Source organism: Vulpes lagopus, chromosome 2 (genome assembly GCF_018345385.1).
Source record: "Vulpes lagopus strain Blue_001 chromosome 2, ASM1834538v1, whole genome shotgun sequence".
NCBI classification, from domain to species: domain Eukaryota; kingdom Metazoa; phylum Chordata; class Mammalia; order Carnivora; family Canidae; genus Vulpes; species Vulpes lagopus.
This window is the reverse complement of record NC_054825.1, coordinates 74,013,954-74,032,878: the sequence shown is the minus strand read 5'-3', so window position 1 is coordinate 74,032,878 and position 18,925 is coordinate 74,013,954. Positions and strand designations below refer to the sequence as shown.

The following is an 18,925-nucleotide window of genomic DNA, read 5'->3' as shown; positions in this document are numbered from 1 at the left end:
GAAAGGGGAATATAATCAAATTTGGTTTATTTCAGGTTTGTACCAAAATATATTACAGGCAACTCCTCAGAACATTGTTCCACAATCTCCTAAGCCTTACACACTGGTGTCCTTCCAAAAGCTACCAGGACTTTGGAAGTGAAGTCGTCCAGCCTCTCAGCCCAGGAAGAGTTAAAATTCACATGATACGTGAGAAGAGGGCACTATCCATGGGCTGCCCTGACCTTTCCTTTTACCCAGATAGACAGCCTTAGAACTCTATACTTTGGTGTTAAATATTAATAGAAAAGATTAGGGAGTACAAGTTCTGTGTTTTGTTTCTATAGCTCTTTGAAGTTCATCCACCTCATCAGCAGGCTGAAGGCAGCCTTCAGTGCTATGTATACTACTCTTGATTTTTCAAGAATTCACTTCTACAGCAACCCAGGCCTTAAGTGCTTCCCCAATTTCAGAAAAGGGATTAGAATAAATTAACCAGTGGGCAACAGGAAAGAAATTGAGGAATGATTATGTATACCGGTCAAACCCGGGAGTCAGGACCCTCACTTAAGCAGTCTTAGATTCCAGATGATCTAAGCAGGGCAGTTCCTTCAAGTCACTGAAATGTGACTATTCTCTTAAAATTACTTTCAATTCTTCCAAGTCCTTCTGGAAAGCTGAATCCTAAGGAGACAAAGTAAGACAGTACTCAAAAATCTAAGCCAACATTTCCCAAACCAGTGATACTGTCCCCCTTCTGAGCTCTGTTTTTCCTAGGATAGCCTGCCGCCTATAGAATCTGCCTCCTTTCCCAGGTAAGATATATACAAAGGAGCCTATATGCAAAAGTATAGACTCTATATAGAGAAATAAGACCTTAAGGGAAGATTTTCTTTCCTGAATAGGTCAATGTGATTCAATAATGGAATCTGGTATTAGAAAAGCTCTTCAGGGATGCCTGGGTGGCTCAGGGTGTCATCCCAGGATCAAGTCCCAGATTGGGCTCCCTGCAAGGAGCCTGCTTCTCTCTCTGCCTGTGTCTCTGCCTCTATATGTCTCTCGTGAATAAAAAGTAAAATCTTAAAAAAAAAAAGATCTTCAAAGTATTACCTCATTGGTGATATCTGGCAGCTCCAGGGCTAACTCCAACCACTGTCTAGCTTCAGAGTTTTTCCCTAGTTCTCTGTAGCACTGAAAAGAGACAACAGTGAAAACCTGGGAGAAACACCACCAGGAGACTGGACTTTCATCTATGTTGCAAAAGGCAGGTGAGTTTACCTTGGAAATATATACCCTCCCTGCTTTGGAAAATCCTGGCTGTAGTTCTTCAGCCTAGAAAAGGGAGGAAGGCATTTCAGTTAGGGAATTGCCAAATTTAAGTTAGGCTGAAGTTTATTAAATAGAACTTTCCAGTCTAGATCCAGGGGATTCTATATTTATATCCTGTCCAGGTGGTTCTGATTTTCCCATGGAACAGGCAAGCATAAAATTGCCCCCTACCAGAAAGAAATCCCTCCCCTCCTGATACCTTTAGGAAACTTTGGAGGGCATCCTCTACAGTGGCACTGAGAGGGCTTTCAAACAAGGCTGTAGCAGTTTTTTTTTCAAGCCAGCTCAGGTGAGAGACCTGCCACAAAAGATCAAAGTGAATAAAAAGGTTTTTTAAGAGAGTGCAAGCTGGGGAGGAGGGGGGCAGAGGGAGAGAGACAATCTCAAGCAGGCTCCTCACTGAGTGTAGAGCCTGATATGGGTTCCACCTCTCAACCCTGAAATCATGACCTGAGCAAAAACCAAGAGTCGGGCATTTAACCAACTGAACTACCCAGATGCCCCATGAATAAAAATTTAGTATCTTTAAGAACATCAAATATGATGAAAACAGGGTCAAAGAGGTCTGGTCAAGTCACCAGTAATAGCACCATTCAGAGGAAATGGCTCTTGAGCCAGACCAGGCTGAGGATCTTGCTCCCAGGTTTTCACTGCAAGATCCCTGTTAACAGGACTCTTAAAACCCCAATGTCAGGCCCTGAAATTGAGCTTACCTGGTAGCACCACCTGCCAAGGAGAAAGTGAGCCATAGGGTTTTCTGGCTGGAGAGCAATGGCTTTTTCTATATGCTCCTGAGAGGAAAAATGTAAATATACATTAGAATTGCTAAGGGAAGAAGAGCAAGTCATAGAGACTGTAGGAACACCCTTTGCAAGGAGCTAGGAAAGAGCAGCACAAGGGAAGGAAAAGAAGCCTTTCCTCACCTTGAAGCTAAAGCCACTCTGGATGCGCCTCTGGATGCTCTCATGCTCAGCCAGCTGACCACAAAGCACTGCATACCTAAGGGGGAAAGCCGCAGCAAGCTCAGAGACAAGGAACGGGCTTCCCATCCACTGTCCCTTTCCCATTCTAGAGCCGAAAATAGCATTTCCATATGTATAAAAATTCCTCTTTTTCACAGATCTGTGGTCCCAATATTCTTTGGCAAACACTGGTAGTCTCATAATCCTCCAAAGTATGCCAGGTACAAAAAAGTGGATCCACCACAGTAAATTTCTCATACTTAACATTTAGGCAATGCTTCAGTCCAAGTCTCCACCCATTTTCCCATAGAATGAGTAGAGCCAATGGGGATCATAAAAACTTAAAAAGCAGATCTCTAATAATCAGCATCAAAATGTAAGGAACCTAAGTACACTGCTTCTTATCTCCTGAGCAGGTCTCATTAGCTTAAGAAGCATATAAGCATGTCCTTGGGAAGCTGTACTCCAGGATAATTGGGATGGGATACTCCAGGAAATTCTCATGTTAATTTGGGAGCCAAAAGAAGCAGAGGAAGAAAGGCTTCAGATTTCAGTCCTCCACTCCCTCCCAAGGGAACACACAGCCAGCCTGCTTCCCATCTTCGGTCTTCAAAAACAATAGCTTCACTACCCACCCCCACCTCCCGGCATTGTTTCTAGAAGCACAGTTGACAAATGAGTGTCTAGAGACCCATGTTGCTTTTTCATATATTCACCAAATATCCAAGGGCATTTGTATCAGACACTTCCAGAGGTTCATTATTTCATCCAGCCAGCTGTTCCCCAATAAAGTATGAGACTAGTTTCTACCCTTGGGAGTCTAGGAGCTCAAAGGAATTCCACAGGGAAGTGGCAATGAATGACCTGGCCTCTAAGAACTCTTGCAGACACAATCTGAGGACAGAAATATGGAAAGCAAGGGGGAGGTGGGAGGGGAATTTTCACTAAAACTCTGAGGTGCTGGAACAAGGCTCTAGGACACAACTTGGCCTTGACCCATGGAAGCTGGCAGAACTTTGCCTCACATGAGACAACAAGCAGGACTGATATTTTAGTAAACTAATAAGCTAAACTTCCTGGGGGTGAGTTCACATTCACTTTAAGTCATGCAAGCCAAGCAAAGAAGCCAAGTCCACCACCAGCCAGGGATCGCAGTTAGGGGAAAGAAAAGCTTGTACAGGGCAAAGGAGCTACAAATTATGCCGGCCTCCATGAAAAGCCAAGAACCCACAAGTTTTGTAGCTAGGATGACTCTTAAAAAGCTACATATTTCTCCAAGCCCCAACAACAACAAGAAATCTCCAAAATCCCCATTGCCTCACTCTCCAGGGCCCCTTCCAAAGAAAACTCCCCTGTGTCCCTGGTTTGGGTTAGGCCCAACCATATGGTAATAAAGGCCAGAGCTCCCTCTCCTTGTTTCTTCTGGCAGAGAATTGGCTCTCTTCCACTCAACTCATGCTAGCTCTTTTCAGAACCCTGCAGAGTGTTATTACCACTGGTGACATTCAGCATTCTCATCCCCCTTCTCCAGGGCAGTCTCTGCTTCTTTTTTTCCTGTAGGGACAAAGGTGATCCAGAGTTAACAAGGGCACACTTCCACAAGGGGCTGTGGCAAGAATGACTGCTCTAGCTCTTACCAAACCCTACCCAACCTGAACTTGTTTGGAATAATTTTGATCTTGAACAGAGTGAAAGCTGCAAATAGTTTCTCAGGGATAACTTTTGCTTTACCTCAATCTTCCTATCTCTCTCATCAGCTGTTCAGCTACCTTTTAACAACACCTACCTGATGTGTTCAAAGCCTTTTTTTTTTTTGAGAGAGTGTGCTTGAGCAGTGGGGGTTGGGAGAGCGAATCTCAAGTAGACTCCATGCTGAGCACAGAACCCCCTGTGAAACTTGCCCTCCTGAGATCATGACCTGTACCAAAACCAAGAGTCTAACGCTTAACCGCCTGAGCCACCCAGGTACCCCTCAGCTTTTTAAATATAAAAGAACCCAATGGCAATCAAACTGTCCCTAACAAGACCCTACCCTAGAGGATTATGAGCATGCTTCAGGAGGTCTATGAATCCTTCTGAAGTTGTATGAAATTTTAGGTACATGTGCATTTTATTCAGAGGGACACCTTGACTTTTGATCAAATTCTCAAAAAACTCTGATCTAAGAACATTAATCAGGGCTCTAGACCAAAACTCAACAGAGGCAAATGTCTGACCAGAAATGACATTTGCTTAGTTTTCTAGGCACCAAGACTGATAAATCGAGGCCTAAACATGAAAGCTCTTGACAAGGATCTCCTCTAGCTGAGGAACATCATGCCTACAACACTGGAGAAAGGAACACACTGCGAAATGGGATTTCTCCTTTGATTAAAATGGAGATGACTTCAAAAGGAACATGGAGACGCTGGAGCAAACGTAATGGGTTGAGGTGATAGGCTGGCTGATGTGAAATGTTTCCTCATACTTAAATGATAGTAATTATGGTATAATGTATAAGTATTTTTCAAGCTGATTGATAAGAAACTCCCCTCACCCCAAGCTCAATTTCCACTTTCTAAACTATGTGGCTCCATCAGTGAGGGACACGGTCTTAGTGGATTTTTCTCTACCCACTTCAAAGCATGATCTTATTAGAAAAATAAGAGCTGAGAGTACCTTCCTGCCAACTTGGGAGGGGTTAAAAGATAACCCCCCTTAGATCCCACGGAACGGCTGCCTCGTGGTAATCCAACTTTGAGAGAACAAAATGAAAACCTTTAGACCCATGAAGGATGGTCCTAAAAAGGGAAATTCTAGGAGGACCTCTAACGATACTCCATCTGTCCTACAGCAGGAGCAGACTAATACAGGGCTGTGAAACTTAGAAAGGAATGTAGAAATTTTTAAAAAGAAAAAAGCAAACAGTAACACCTTCTGTTAAAACTTGGAGATCATCTTTCGGAGGATCTGTATCAATAAACATTCAACTCAACTGGCCTGTTCTTTATTGACAATTCTACAAATGCTTAAAACAATGACCTTGAGGTATTGTCACATTCTACATTAGCAAAGATTCAATGTTCTAAGTGAGGAGGTAGTAATTATCCAAACTGGGTGTCTTTTTTTTCTTTTGAAGGTTTTATTTATTTGATAGAGACTGAGATCCAGAGAGATCACAGAGGGAGGGAGGGAGAGAGGGAGGGAGGGAGAAGCCAACTCACCACCGAGCAGAGAGTCCAATGCAGGGCTCGATCCCAGGACCCTGAGATCATGACTTGAGCCGAACAAAGGCAGATGCTTAACCGACTAAGCTACCCAGGTGCCCCGGATAGTTTTTTTTTTTTTTTTAAGATTTATTTATTTATTCATGAGAGACAAGCAGAGACAGAGGCAGAGACACAGGCAGAGGGAGAAGCAGGCTCCATACACGGAGCCTGACGCGGGACTCGATCCCAGGTCTCCAGGGTCACGCCCTGGGCCAAAGGCGGCGCTAAACCGCTGAGCCACTCAGGCTGCCCAATAGTTAACTTTAGATGTCTAACTGAACCACAAGACCTTGAAGCCTGCTGACTGTGCCCAACTTGTGGTGTGTGGCTAAACAGGACACATCTTCCCCACAAAACCAGTGATTTTTCAAAGTCCCATGATTCTACATGACATGACAGATAGGGACAAGCCCGGAGTTTGGTATAATTCATATGCACCCTACCTGCCAGGATACAGATTTTGGCAACAGTTGTTAGGTAGATCCCTAGGACTCCTAAGCTAGTACCATTCTTTCAAACTGCTTCTTGTAGGCATTCACCAAACACACTCTACTCATATTCTTAGAGAATACCTGCCTTACAGCCTCCATAACTCAAACCAGATTTCTAAGCAGCAGCAGCAAAAAAAAAAAAAAAAACCACCTCTTTTTGATTAGATTAAGAAAGCAGGCTTTGGCCTCTCTTGCAGCTTCGGAGTGAGAACAAAGAATTATGCTAGTATGATATGGCTATCCCTGAAAACATTTACACCTGTATTAATCACGATGTGCAGGGAAAGCAGAGACTGCTATCTCAAGAAGGAAGAAGTCCCTGAGAACCAGAGTTTGTCCCTAGTGAGTAAAATGAGCCACAACTGCCCCCATAGCCTAAATCTTGGTGGCTCCCCAGAGCCCCAAACACACGGGCCAGCTCTATGCTTAGAGTCAGTCAGTCACCTTCCCGCCAGGAATCTGTCAGCACTTACCATTCAAGGCATACGACTTCTTCTCGCTCACCTCTTCTGTGAGCTCACACATGTCACTATAGGCCCGGGCCAGGCGCCAGAGAAAGTCCTGCCGGCTTCCATACTGCAGACCAAACAGAGAGGGATGGATGAGGCCCCTCTTCCTTAGCTGCAGAGAATTGGGGCTCTGGCCTTCTCCCCATGCCCTACCTTTGAGTTTCCAAGCTAGTGTTACAAACTGACATCAGGCCAGCCTTATGCATAGCACTCCACCCCCTCACGACCTCCCACCTGCAGTTAGCTAACTGATGCTGTGTCATCTCTAGCCAGTAGATTGCATAACCTTCAGAGTGAGGGCATTCTGGCCTGATACTGTGAGGAGGAAAGGTCAACTCCAAGATGAAATGAGGCACAATGAGAAGTCTTGCTGATAGTGAAAAATGTGAAAATGCCCAAGAAAAGGAAAAATTCTAACTGGGGCATTTATAGCTGGTGAGCATAAATTCTGGCAGTTAACCAGAAGAGGGAACTGTGGTTGAGTGACCTACACTTTTGTCACTTGTGATGGAAACTTCAAGTGGGGCAGGCAGCTTGGGCTCTACCTCAAGCGAAATAAAAGAGGAAAAGAATATTCCAGCTCTTTCTACATTTCTCTCTACTCTAAGAAGGAGAGCTCTTTTGCAATAGCTCTATAGGAGGCAGACGACCGTAGGGAGGAAGCTCAGGGGCAGGCAGTACACCTAGGCCCCAAGAGGCAGTGCATGGCCTACTTGGAATAGGATGTGCAACCCTGAGGGATACATGCAGAACCAGTCACCTCACCTTCATTTCCCTTCCTATGTCACCTTGCAGGCTTAGAAACTACAGTGGCCTTCTTCCATTCGCAGTGGGGCTGGGAGGCTATAAGGGCAGACAGGCAGCTGGAGCCTTACCACCAGCTTGTTGTTGAGCAGCAGCTGGAAGCCCTCCCGCTTGCCCTGCTCGCCGCCCTGGTGAAGCTCGTCAGCCTGCTGCAGGAGGGGCAGCACATCGTCCAGGCCAGGGAAGCCTCCAGTCTCCAGGGCTCTGGCCACTGGGCCCGAAGCCATCTCCACTTCCAGGTCCAGAGAATCCTTCCTCCCCATCTTCACAGTCTCACAGCTCACTTCATCTTCCCCGTCATCACTTTCCCTGTCAGAGTCCCGCTCATAGTCAGACTCAGCATTGGCTGTTGTGTAACTGTGGCAGAGAAATGTAAGTGACAGAGTCAAGGGAGACTATTAGCCTCAGGACTCTAGGATCTATCTCCCACCCACAAAGAAGGGCTCTTATGATGCTGCTTGCTGTCCAGAGCCCCATGTAAAAACCATTTCTACCACTTAGGGGCAGAAATTAGTGCTTGAGAGAAAGCTTCCTATGGGAACTATGGGCTGGGAAAATGATCCTAGATGGAAAGAGTGACCAGCTGGGGGCAATATGAGAACTCCCTGTTGAGCTACCACCAAGTTGGTTAGATAATCAGAAAAAGAAAAAGGCTAGAAAGCAGCAGCCTAGAAGGGAATGCATCAAAATTTTGCTAGTAGAACTCAGGATAAAAGAACTAAAGGAAATTTTTCTACTTTTTAACATATATGATTGCTTTAGTGAACATACATTTTTGTAAGTAAAAAAGGAATACTTAAAATAAAAACCATAATGTAGGTGGAGCTGATCTGAAGTAGATGTGAGCCTGGCTAAGGGTTTGTCAGTCACGTTTGCTTTATCAGCCAAAAGCACCCACCACAAACAACATGGGTGGGTGCCAGCCTCTGAGGCCATGGGCAACCCAAATATCTACATTTTCTTTCCCAATTCAAGGTACACCTCTGTCCTGTCAGCAACCAAACCTGAACCACAGTAGAAAGAGCACCTGGAAACCTTAGGAACTTGCTGGGGGAGGGGAAAGGCCACTTTGCAGCTACACTCAGGAGAGGAAGATGCAAACAGAACCACCTGGGAAGGTATCTCTGGGGCCGCCACAAGCCGGACCTATCCAAGGATAGGTCTATTCTTGTTTTTTTTTCATATTTTCTCTGGCCATGGAACACTTTGGCTGTTCCATCAGGGACTGGAGTGGAGGCCCCTTGGGGAAGGGAAGCTAACAGCCCTTGGGTGGGCAAGTTCTCCACCCACCTGAGGGAGGGCCAGGATTCTCACTTCAGCAAATACTCGTCTTGGCTGGGGGCTTGGGAAGAAATGGCCATTATTTACTGATTGTATTTGGTACATATTGTGTGATACTTGAAGAGAGAAAAGGGACTTACCAGCCCTTAATTGAAATCTAAGCTTTTTATCGCTTATTTTTCCCTTGCCCTATCTCCTCTCTTCCACCTTTTTCCTTGCATTGTGATGATCTAGCGGGCACTTCTGTCAACAGGACAAATGCCTCCTCTGACTATAACCTCTTAATAGTTGTGTATAATGAAAACTGTAAACTTTTCTAAATAAAATGTGTATATACCTTGAAAAAAAAAGGTCATTTTTTTACACTATTGCCTGCTGAACTCCCTCCAATGAGGCATTCAAATCCGGAGTCTCCCAGCGAGGGACCCCTGCTCTTCTCCCTCCTAGAGCATAAGTATCAGCATAGTCTCTCCAGTGAGCTGAGCCAGGAGGAATGTCCAGCACTGCCAGGGAGCTCGCATGGCTGAGCAGGAGGAGTGGTCAGGAGGGACTTTGCTGGTGGGGCCTGTGAGGCAGGGAGGCTCTTATCACACCTCAGCCCCACATCAGGGAGCTGCCTCGCTCATCTGCCACCCTGCTGGCTGGCACGCAGCGGGCGGGCAAGCACCTGCTCAGTGAGCACAGACATCAGCCCCCACGAGCTTCCGGGGCTTCCACAGCTATGAAGGCTGTCTCTATAGTCACACCATACTCTCACACATCTCAGAACACCAATCCAGCCCCGGGAGAAATCCACCAGGGACAGGGGTGTCCTTTTAACATGCCCTGGGGCTTTTGAGATCTGCCAGGGCCTGGGAGGGACCTTTGAGATGGCTCTTTGGAGCTGTGCCCTTGGCTGGAACACATTGTTCCCACAAACGGAAGAGAACCCATGGCTCCCGCGGAGCAAGGAGGCCAGAGCTACCCTACTCTACCCCTTGAGGAGGGCCCATAAGTCAGTGATCAAGGACTCAGTTATACACATATTCCCTTCTGATAATTAACATTCTTTCTTTTGACTCCTCCTAACCCCCATTAGAGGGGCTGAGCTAAAGCATTCAAAGGCAACCAGGGCTGGGAGACTCCCAGTGGTGGGGTAGATAAGAGCAATGTAAATGAGGTGATAAATGGCCAAGAAGGAGTGGCAATGAGGTTTCGGGCAATCCTTGGCTGAGAAGGCTTGCTGGAGAAGCTGGTGTTTTAGGATAAGGTGGTTTTGGACTAGGAGAGAACTAAAGCTATGTTTGGTCCTGTGTTTAAGAACAAGCTCATGGACACCTCGGTGGCTCAGCGGTTGAGCATCTGCCTTTGGCCCGGGTCTTGGTCCTGGAGACCCAGGATCGAGTCCCACGTCGGGCTCCCTACATGGAGCCTGCTTCTCCCTCTACCTATGTCTCTGCCTCTCTCTGTGTGTCTCTTATGAGTAAATAAAATCTTTAAAAAAAAAAACAAAACAAAACAAAAACAAGCTCATGGACCCACATGGATCACACAGTGATTCTGCCTCTGCCACAGTTGGTCCCCTGGGAGCTCAAAGTTGCTATTTTATTTGGTAAAGGAAAAAGGGAATTCAGCTTTCAATGGCATAGGCTATTAAATATTTTCAGCCTTTCATTCCTCAAAGAAGCACTCCTCCTTTGGTCCCGTATGTTCAAAACCATTCCATAGTTTGTGGTCTCCTCCCAAAATTCCCCCTTGACCTATATGGCACCAACCATGGCAAAAAGAATTATTCACCATGGCCACTGCCCCAGATAGCAGCCAGCTAAACCAGAGTCTTGCACCATGTACCACCATCAGCTTCTACATGCTACAATCAGTCACAGGCTAAGCCTGCTGGTAATTAAGAAAACCACCAGTTCCTCTGGTCCCATACAGGTGGCTGATAGGCCTGTCTTTCCCTTTATGACCCTCAGAGCCCCAGGGAGTGCCCTAAGCAGCAAAACAAGCTTCCCTGGTTAAGTCCCCTGGCTCTCACAATTCCCAGAAGTTTGTACCTTTTTTTGTTTTAAGATTTATTTATTTTAGAGAGAGCACATACATGTGTGAGGTGGGGGAAGAAACAGAAGGAGAAGGTGAGTACCTCAAGCAGACTCCCTAATGAGTACAGAGTCTGACCTGGGGGCTCAATCCCACCACCCTGAGATCATGACCTGAGCCAAAATCAAGAATCGGCTGCTCAACTGACTGAGCCACCCAGGTGTCCCTTGTACAACTTCTTTTTTTTTTTTTTTTTTTTTAAATTTTTTTTTTAATTTTTATTTATTTATGGTAGTCACAGAGAGAGAGAGAGAGAGAGAGGCAGAGACACAGGCAGAGGGAGAGAGGGAGAAGCAGGCTCCATGCACCGGGAGCCCGATGTGGGATTCGATCCCGGGTCTCCAGGATCGCGCCCTGGGCCAAAGGCAGGCGCCAAACCGCTGCGCCACCCAGGGATCCCCCTTGTACAACTTCTTAAAATCATCATTAAAGGCCTTGAGTTCGGGATCCCTGGGTGGCGCAGCGGTTTGGCGCCTGCCTTTGGCCCAGGGCGCGATCCTGGAGATTCGGGATCGAGTCCCACGTCGGGCTCCCGGTGCATGGAGCCTGTTTCTCCCTCTGCCTGTGTTTCTGCCTCTCTCTCTCTCTCTCTCTCTCTGTGACTATCATAAATAAATATATAAAAATACCTTAAAAAAAAAAAAAAAAAAAAAAGGCCTTGAGTTCTATGTCCTGATCTTGGGCAGAGCTATGACATCTCTTTCTGTTCCATCCTCTTACAAATGTCAGTTTCCCACCCAAGTGACCTGCTTCAACGGGTTGCAGAGAAAAACTTGAGTCTCAGGGATCCCTGGGTGGCTCAGCGGTTTGGCGCCTGCCTTTGGCCCAGGGTGTGATCCTGGAGACCCGGAATGAGTCCCACATTAGGCTCCCCACATGGAGTCTGCTTCTCCCTCTGCCTGTGTCTCTGCCTCTCTGTCTATCATGAATAAATAAATAAAATCTTTAAAAACAAAAAAAAAAGAAAGAAAGAAAAGAAAAGAAAAAAGAAAAGAAAAGAAAAGAAAAAAAGAAAAGAAAGAAAAAGAAAGAAAGAAAAGAAAAGAAAAGAAAAGAAAAGAAAAGAAAAGAAAAGAAAAGAAAAGAAAAGAAAAGAAAAGAAAAGAAAAGAAAAGAAAAGAAAAACTTGAGTCTCAGGCAGCCTGGGTGGCTCAGCAGTTTAGCCCCGCCTTTGGCCCAGGGTGTGATTCTGGTGACCTGGGATTGAGTCCCACATTAGTCTCCCTGCATGGAGCCTGCTTCTCCCTCTGCCTGTGTCTCTGCCTCTCTCTCTGTCTTTCATGAATAAATAAATTTTAAAAGTCTTAAAAAAAATAAAAACTCAAATCTCAGGATCCACTATCAATTACTTTGTTCTTCTTTCTTTTCAGTCCAGATGTGTCAAATATGAATTCCATTTTTGCTGCCTCCTCTAAACACAGCCTTCTGGAAACAGAAGTGTTAGGTAATTGAAAAGGGCCACGCCCACTAGCCCTTGATAATACAGATAAGAATGATCAGATAACCTCAACTACAGTAGTCACAAATGGAGGACTAAAGCTCTTACCAAGACTTGGCTTGTTGCAAGAGGTGTCTGAGCAATTAATAAATCCAGGACAAATGCCCAGTGGCAGTAAAAAGGAAAAAGAGAATAATATTATTCTTAATTTTCTTAGAAAACCAAATGAGGAGAGGCAGGAGAATGTATTGTCCCAAACAAGAAAATGAGGCTGAAATTTTTTGAGTAAGATATACTGAATAGATTGTGCTGCCATAGGTAGGTCTTCCCTGGGCAGGGAGCTGTGGCAGCTTGGGAAGAACTCTCAAGGGCTGCATAGGACTTGTCTTCTTGTAAAAGCCTTTCCACACCCCCACAACCAAGCCATGCCTTAGATCACAGATCCTCACAGCCCTGCAGATGAGCCCAACTGAGCCTGTACTTAATAGCTGTATAACTCTAGGCAAGGCATCAAACATTGCTAAGCCTAAAGTCTCCATCGGAGAAAAAGGAAGAAGAATAGCACCTACTTCATAGGATCCCCAGGGCAATTAGATAAGGAAATGGCTCTAAAGTCCTTGGCGAGGTGTCTGCCACAGGGGAAAAATAACTTAGTTAATATCATAAGGTGTTTCCGCTAAAGAAGGCCACTGCTACAAAGATCACCCTGCATGTTTATAGCTGAATCAGTCCTTCTGTCCCAGCAGAAGGCTGGGCTGTTCTCTGTGCCAGTCTTTTCCTTGGGGAGGAAGAAAGGTCGCCTCGAGACCTCAAAGAGCTACCAGCAGACGAGGGCAGAAGCTGCCAATGACAGCATCAGGCACCACAACAAAGATGTTCATTCAGACTCCATGCTTGAGACCAAAGTTTCAAAATGGTACTAGTGACTTCAAATCAAAAAGTCCTTAGTCTAAAAAAAAAAAAAAAAAAAAAAAAAGTCCTTAGTCTGACCACATTTGGAGGCTGTCCACAAGACTCCTGCTGCTGTTCCCCGTTATCACGGTAAGGCCTACGGTCAAACCTGCTGAGCTACCAAGCACTCAGGACAGCCAGCTCCCACCTGTAAAGGCAAGGGAGCATGAGCAAGCCTCCCATGTGGGAAGAAAGGACCTTCTAGGAGAGGGGAGCACAGTTAGTGCTTAGAGGGCTCTATAAACCTGGCTTAGCCACTGACTGAAGGAAATAAAGTCATTAAAAAATGCTTATAGGGATCCCTGGGTGGTGCAGCGGTTCGGCGCCTGCCTTTGGCCCAGGGCGCGATCCTGGAGACCCGGGATCGAATCCCACATCGGGCTCCCGGTGCATGGAGCCTGCTTCTCCCTCTGCCTGTGTCTCTGCCTCTCTCTCTCTCTCTCTGTGACTATCATAAATAAATAATAATAAAAAAATTTTTTAAAAAATGCTTATAAAGTCCTTGTGATAGTACAGGCAAATGCCCAACTAATGTTATAGGAAAAATGAAAACAGGGGCTCCTGGGTGGTTCGGTCAGTTAAGCGACTTCGGTTCAGGTCATAATCCCGGGTCCTGGGATCAAGCCCCTCACTGGGCTCCCTGCTCAACAAAGAGTCTGCTGTTCCCTCTCCCTCTGCTTCCCTTGTACTTGTGCTCTCTCTCAAATGAGTAAATAAAAAAATAGTCAAATAAGAATTATAGTAACTGTGTTAAAAACCTACTCAGAGGAAAGCACAGATGCAACAATAAGCACTGTTAACATTTCATTTGCCTGGGTGACATAAGGTGGATGGTTTTTCTTGTTTAACCAATTCCTTATTTTATTCATTTATACCTTTACCATGTTCCCAAAATTATTTATAGCAGCTCAGTGTGAATTTTCCATAGGTAAATAGTACTTTTACAAAAAATAACCTGGTTGAAGCCACAAGTGCTTAAAAGAGAAATGACTCACCCGCCTTCGCTCTCGGCATCTGTGAACGTGGCTCCGGAGGTGGCCGTGAAGTAGACAGAGCTGGACCCAGTTGAGTCACTCCTCTCCCGGGCAAATGGGAACCTTCGCCGCCGAGCCACTCTTTGGGTCTCTTCCATGTGAGATCTGAAAGGCAGGCCCCTTTAGAGACGGTGCTATTGAGCCCCAGCCTGTCTTTCCCCTCCCCATGAGGGAACGTCTTACTACTATTGCTCATTAAAGGGCCGAAGCCAGAGAAAATCCTGGGTTTCTACCCTCAGGAGAACAAGAAAGGCTTCTCCCTGGATCCAGCCTGCAGCGGCAAACCAGGTAAATCAGAACAAAGCATTTCAGCTGCTACAACAGACCATAAGAGCCCAAAAGCGGCAAGGAACTTATGGAAGGCAAGGTACCAAGCACACAGCTTCCCTGCCAATTGTGTGAGAAGTTATAAAACTGGCTTCTTCCTTAGACACAGCAACAAAGGCCAGGGCACAGCCCAGCTGAAAAAGCTCTAGGGCTGGGAAAAGTTGGCGGGTGGGAACAAGGCAGGACAGAGAGGGCTGCATCACTTACCGGACCTCCCCAACAATCTGCCCAGCAAGCCCCTGCAGGCTGCTCCTCAGCTCCTCTACCTCCCGCCGCAGGGCCACCAGGCTGGTCAGCACAAAGTCCAGGCGGTCCAGCACCTCCTCCTGCCCTTCGCGTGGAAGGCTGAGCAGCACTGCAGCATCTCCCGCTTCCCCTGGGACTGATCGTAGAAGCCTCACTGCAGGAAGGACAGCAGACAGTGACACTCCTGAGGCAGGGTGAGGGAAAGACCTTGGACCTGGAATTTAAGAACCCTTGCTTCTCACTGGAGCTCAATTTACAAAAACCCTTGAGGCTCAGATAGTTTATGTTCACAGCTACGTCCTGGTATTAAGTCTCTGGTATTAAGTCTCGAGTAACTACTCAAAGAAAAAACCAAGATCCCAATTTCTAAACAAGAGCCCGCTCTGTTCCAAGAACCTTCCACATTGGGGTCTTTAGCAGGTAATGTAAAATGCTTGCCAAGAGCACTGCCCTGTAAGAGGAAAACAAACCCTTGGCCTGCTGGGATAGTTCCCAGATACCGGGCAGCCAGTACTAACTATACAGCAAAACTAAAGGGAATTTACTCAAATTCTGAGCTTTCACTTCACAAAGAAGAGCCAGGAAAACTCTGAGCTCCTCCCAGGGACTTCATTTAGTATCATTCGAGAAAGGCAAGGAGAAAGCAGGCACTTAGAGAAAAGGTATGCTGAGAAAAGCCCATCCACACCCCATAGGGAAAAACACCATTCCTGAGCCCTCATCTGAGCTCCCGGTCAATTCCAACAATAAATGCTAATAAACTGGTAGCTACCCAAGGCAACTCTACTGGAAAATGTAAAAATAAAGAAACCAGGAAGGCAGGACCCACAGTCCAAGGAAGCACAAATGTGCTCAAGGAAATCTAGTTAAGGGTCTAGGTTGGATTACAGCACACACCCAACATTATTCAAGAATGTGGAGCAAGAAAGATCTCTGGGGGGCCTGGCTCAGTTGGTAGAGCACGCGACTCTTGATCTTGGGGTCGTGAGTTTGGGCTCCATGTCAGGTATAGAGATTACTTAAATGAAACTTAAAAAAAAAAAAAAAAATCTCTGGGAACCTGGCCCACATTTTCCAAACATCTACTGCCAAGAAATTACAAACCACAAGGAAAAGGAAAGACAAGCACATTTACAATACTAGGTTACCAGTAGGTTATAAAATGTGGACAAACAGTTGCAATTTAAATTGATAGCTCTTTGAAGACTCTTCTAAAGCTAACTTTTCCAATCCATCTGGCATTTGGTAATCAGAGAAAACACTCATTCCCAATTAACGTGGGATGAGGTGACCGCAATGCTCCTCTATTACACACAACTGAGAGTGGTTTGAACCAGCCCTAGATACCTTGCTCAAATGACTTAAGGTCAAAGTGACAAAAGCACTACCTATTTCAGCTGTGGCTGGCTTCCAGCAACAGTAAGCTTCAACTGTATATGCACCCCACATCCATGCCCTGGAAGTCCACAGGACCAGGTGACCAGGCCCAATCCTACCACTTAATTGCTCTGTGACAACCTGGGTAAAGTTACATAATCTTTTTGAATCTCGATTTTCTCCTAAAAAGGATTAAAAAAAAAAAAAAAAAAAAACAACTTGGATAGTCTCCAAGTTCCCTTCAAATTCCAACACATAATTGAACACGTAAGCTTTAATTCCCCTGAGGTTAGTTTTCCCTTTTGCCTTATTTTGGACTTTCTCTACTTATTAAACATCTCACCCAACACTAAGTACCTTTATTTTTTTTTTATCTTTTTTTAAAGATTTTATTTATTCATGACAGTCACGGGGGCGGGGGGGCAGAGACATAGGCAGAGGGAGAAGCAGGCTCCATGCAGGGAGCTCGTCGTGGGATTGGATCCCGGGTCTCCAGGATCGTGCCCTGGGCCAAAGGCAGGCGCTAAACCGCTGCACCACCCAGGGATCCCCACTAAGTACCTTTAAAACGTGGCCTGAACTAAAAGTGACAGCTAAACAGCCTTTTTACAAGCCTTTTCCTGCAATTATAGGAAAAAGTACAGAAGAGGAAGACTGCTTAGCTTGCCTTTTCAGTAAGCTTTACACAAAGGTGAAACCCTCAGGTACCCACCGCCCTCCGTTTCCTGTCCCACAGGCTCTTCTCAAGGCAGCCCGGACCCTAGGACCCTAGGCCTATCCGTCAGCCTTGACTTTGGTCTCAGGAGACTGGCTCGTACCCTGACGTCCTGGCTCTGAGGTCTGCGCGTAGTCCAGGGAATTAGGGAGGCTCTGGTTGTGGCCATGGCGCTGGCTCCGTTTCCACCGCTGGCTGTAAAGGGCACACAGGAATCCAAGGCCCGCGGCGGTGCCCAGCAACAGTCCCAGCCCGGCCTGGGCGCCGCCCAGGACCCCCAGTCTAGACATGCTGCACCTGCAGCCCGCGCGAGGCACCGGGGGCAGGGGGAGAGAGACTCGTGAGCGCGCTCCTCCCACCCCGAAGCTCCCGAGGTCCCGACTACTTCACCCCAATCCCGACCCGGAGGTTTCCGCCAGACCCCGGTGCCCGACTGCCGTGCCTCTCTCCCAACCTGGACGCAGCCTCCCCTCCAGCACCCCCGCCGCCCTCCTCTCAGAGTCAGGTTTCTGGGCCTCCTAACTCCCTTCCCCAACCCACGACTCTGCACACAGCCCCGGCCCCCCGGCTGCAAGCCCTGGGCCACCTCCCGCGCCCCCGGAGGACGCCCTGGCCGGGCAGGTCGACTCAGACCCTTACCCGGCCGCTCCCAGCCCAGGTAGCAGCCACCGCGGCCGCCGCCGCACGCTGTCAACGACCGTGACGTCATCGAGCGGCGCCAGCAGCCCGGCGTGCCCTTAGGTAGGCGCGGAGAGATGACCTGCTAAGGCTCCATTTCCGCCCACGCTCTTCCCAAGGGGCGGTGCCCGCAGGGAGCGGGAGAGGGGAACGGAGGAACGAGAAAGGGAGGTGGGGAGGAGGAGCCGGGGAGACTTCAGGTCGGAGGCTCCCGCAGCACCTTGTCTGGCCAGATGAGGTTCCATTTCCCTCCAGTCACACCAGTTTTTCTGCAGTTCCCGAACGTCTGTTTCCGTTTGCGTCTACCGTCGCCTGTGCCTAGACCAACGCGTGATCAATCTGGACAACCCCACCTGCTCCCCACCTTTCCTTGACACTCTGTCAGAACTCAGACTTTATTTGATTTCGACTTGATTTATTTATGCATTTTTACTCGACTCGATTACTGAGCACAAGACAGTGGCCCGTTTGGCAGTTCAGATTACAACAGGTGAATTGGTGGTTACCTGCCGGAGGTCCCCGACTCGGGGGCCAGCTCCTGCCGGCTGGCGCTTAAAAATTCATAAAATAGATGCAAACCCCAGCACTAAAAAAAACCTTAAACTTTACATGATCTGTAGCACCTTAATCAAGAACAGGGTTAAAAATTGGTTTTCTGGGGGATCCCTGCGTGTCGCAGCAGTTTGGCGCCTGCCTTTGGCCCGGGGCGCCATCCTGGAGACCCGGGATCGAATCCCACATCGGGCTCCCGGTGCATGGAGCCTGCTTCTCCCTCTGCCTGTGTCTCTGCCTCTCTCTCTCTCTCTCTCTCTGTGTGTGTGTGACTATCATAAATAAATAAAAATTTATTTAAAAAAAAAATTGGTTTTCTGGGTTGCCGGCTCAGTGGTTGAGTGTCTGCCTTTGGCCCAGGCCGTGATCCCAGGGTCCTTGGATGGAGTCCCCTGGAGGCTCCCCTCAGAGAGCCCGCTTCTCTCTCTGCCTCTGCCTCTGCCTCTGTGTGTGTGTGTTTCATGAATAAATAAATAAAATCTAAAAAAAAAAAAAAGTTTTCCATTTCCAAAATGTAAATGAGATTCATTCTTCTAATGATAACACTTTTTAAGCACTTGGCTTTAACTTGAGTTGATCTCTGCTTAAATTGACTCAGAAACTATTTCATTTTTTTAAAAATCTGTATTCTTCAGGATTTCTGTGTCCATTGCGAACATTAATAAAGGGAAACCACTACAGTGGACACAGGCTGCTAGAAAGGAAGGCTGGAAGGGGCAACTATACCACTTAATGTCAATTACAGGAAGAATTGTCAATTACAGACCCCTAAAAGAAGAATCTCAACAGAAGAGAATCATAAGTTACAGGCTCCCACAGAAAAAGATGTACATTGCATCTCCTTCAATTAATGGGCTACCCTGCCCCTACAAACCCGCCAATGAGAAACCATCATCACCCTAAACTCTTGCTTCTCTTCAATAGA

General features: G+C 46.8%; 1 protein-coding gene across 1 annotated transcript; it reads right to left on the bottom strand.

Annotated features, from left to right (window-relative positions):
- RMDN3 (regulator of microtubule dynamics 3) lies at positions 1–17,550 on the bottom strand. Its single transcript, XM_041744978.1, has 13 exons — positions 17,410–17,550; positions 16,874–17,067; positions 14,640–14,832; positions 14,067–14,210; positions 7,394–7,679; positions 6,483–6,585; positions 3,764–3,824; positions 2,232–2,307; positions 2,022–2,099; positions 1,508–1,606; positions 1,258–1,311; positions 1,090–1,170; positions 1–663 (listed from the first exon to the last, which is right to left on the bottom strand). Exons 2-13 carry the CDS (start codon positions 17,058–17,060, stop codon positions 610–612), a joined length of 1,416 nt encoding a protein of 471 aa, XP_041600912.1. The 5' UTR covers positions 17,061–17,067; positions 17,410–17,550; the 3' UTR covers positions 1–609.
- Positions 17,551–18,925: the final 1,375 nt, after the last annotated feature.

Coding starts and splice junctions, on each gene's coding strand:
- RMDN3 (XM_041744978.1), bottom strand. CDS start 17,060: ATGTCTAGACTGGGGGTCCTGGGCGGCGCCCAGGCCGGGCTGGGACTG. Junction 1,607..2,021: donor TTGGCAGGTGGTGCTACCAG/GTAAGCTCAATT, acceptor CTTTTGTGGCAG/GTCTCTCACCTGAGCTGGCT. Junction 1,171..1,257: donor GGAGGGTATATATTTCCAAG/GTAAACTCACCT, acceptor GTCTCTTTTCAG/TGCTACAGAGAACTAGGGAA.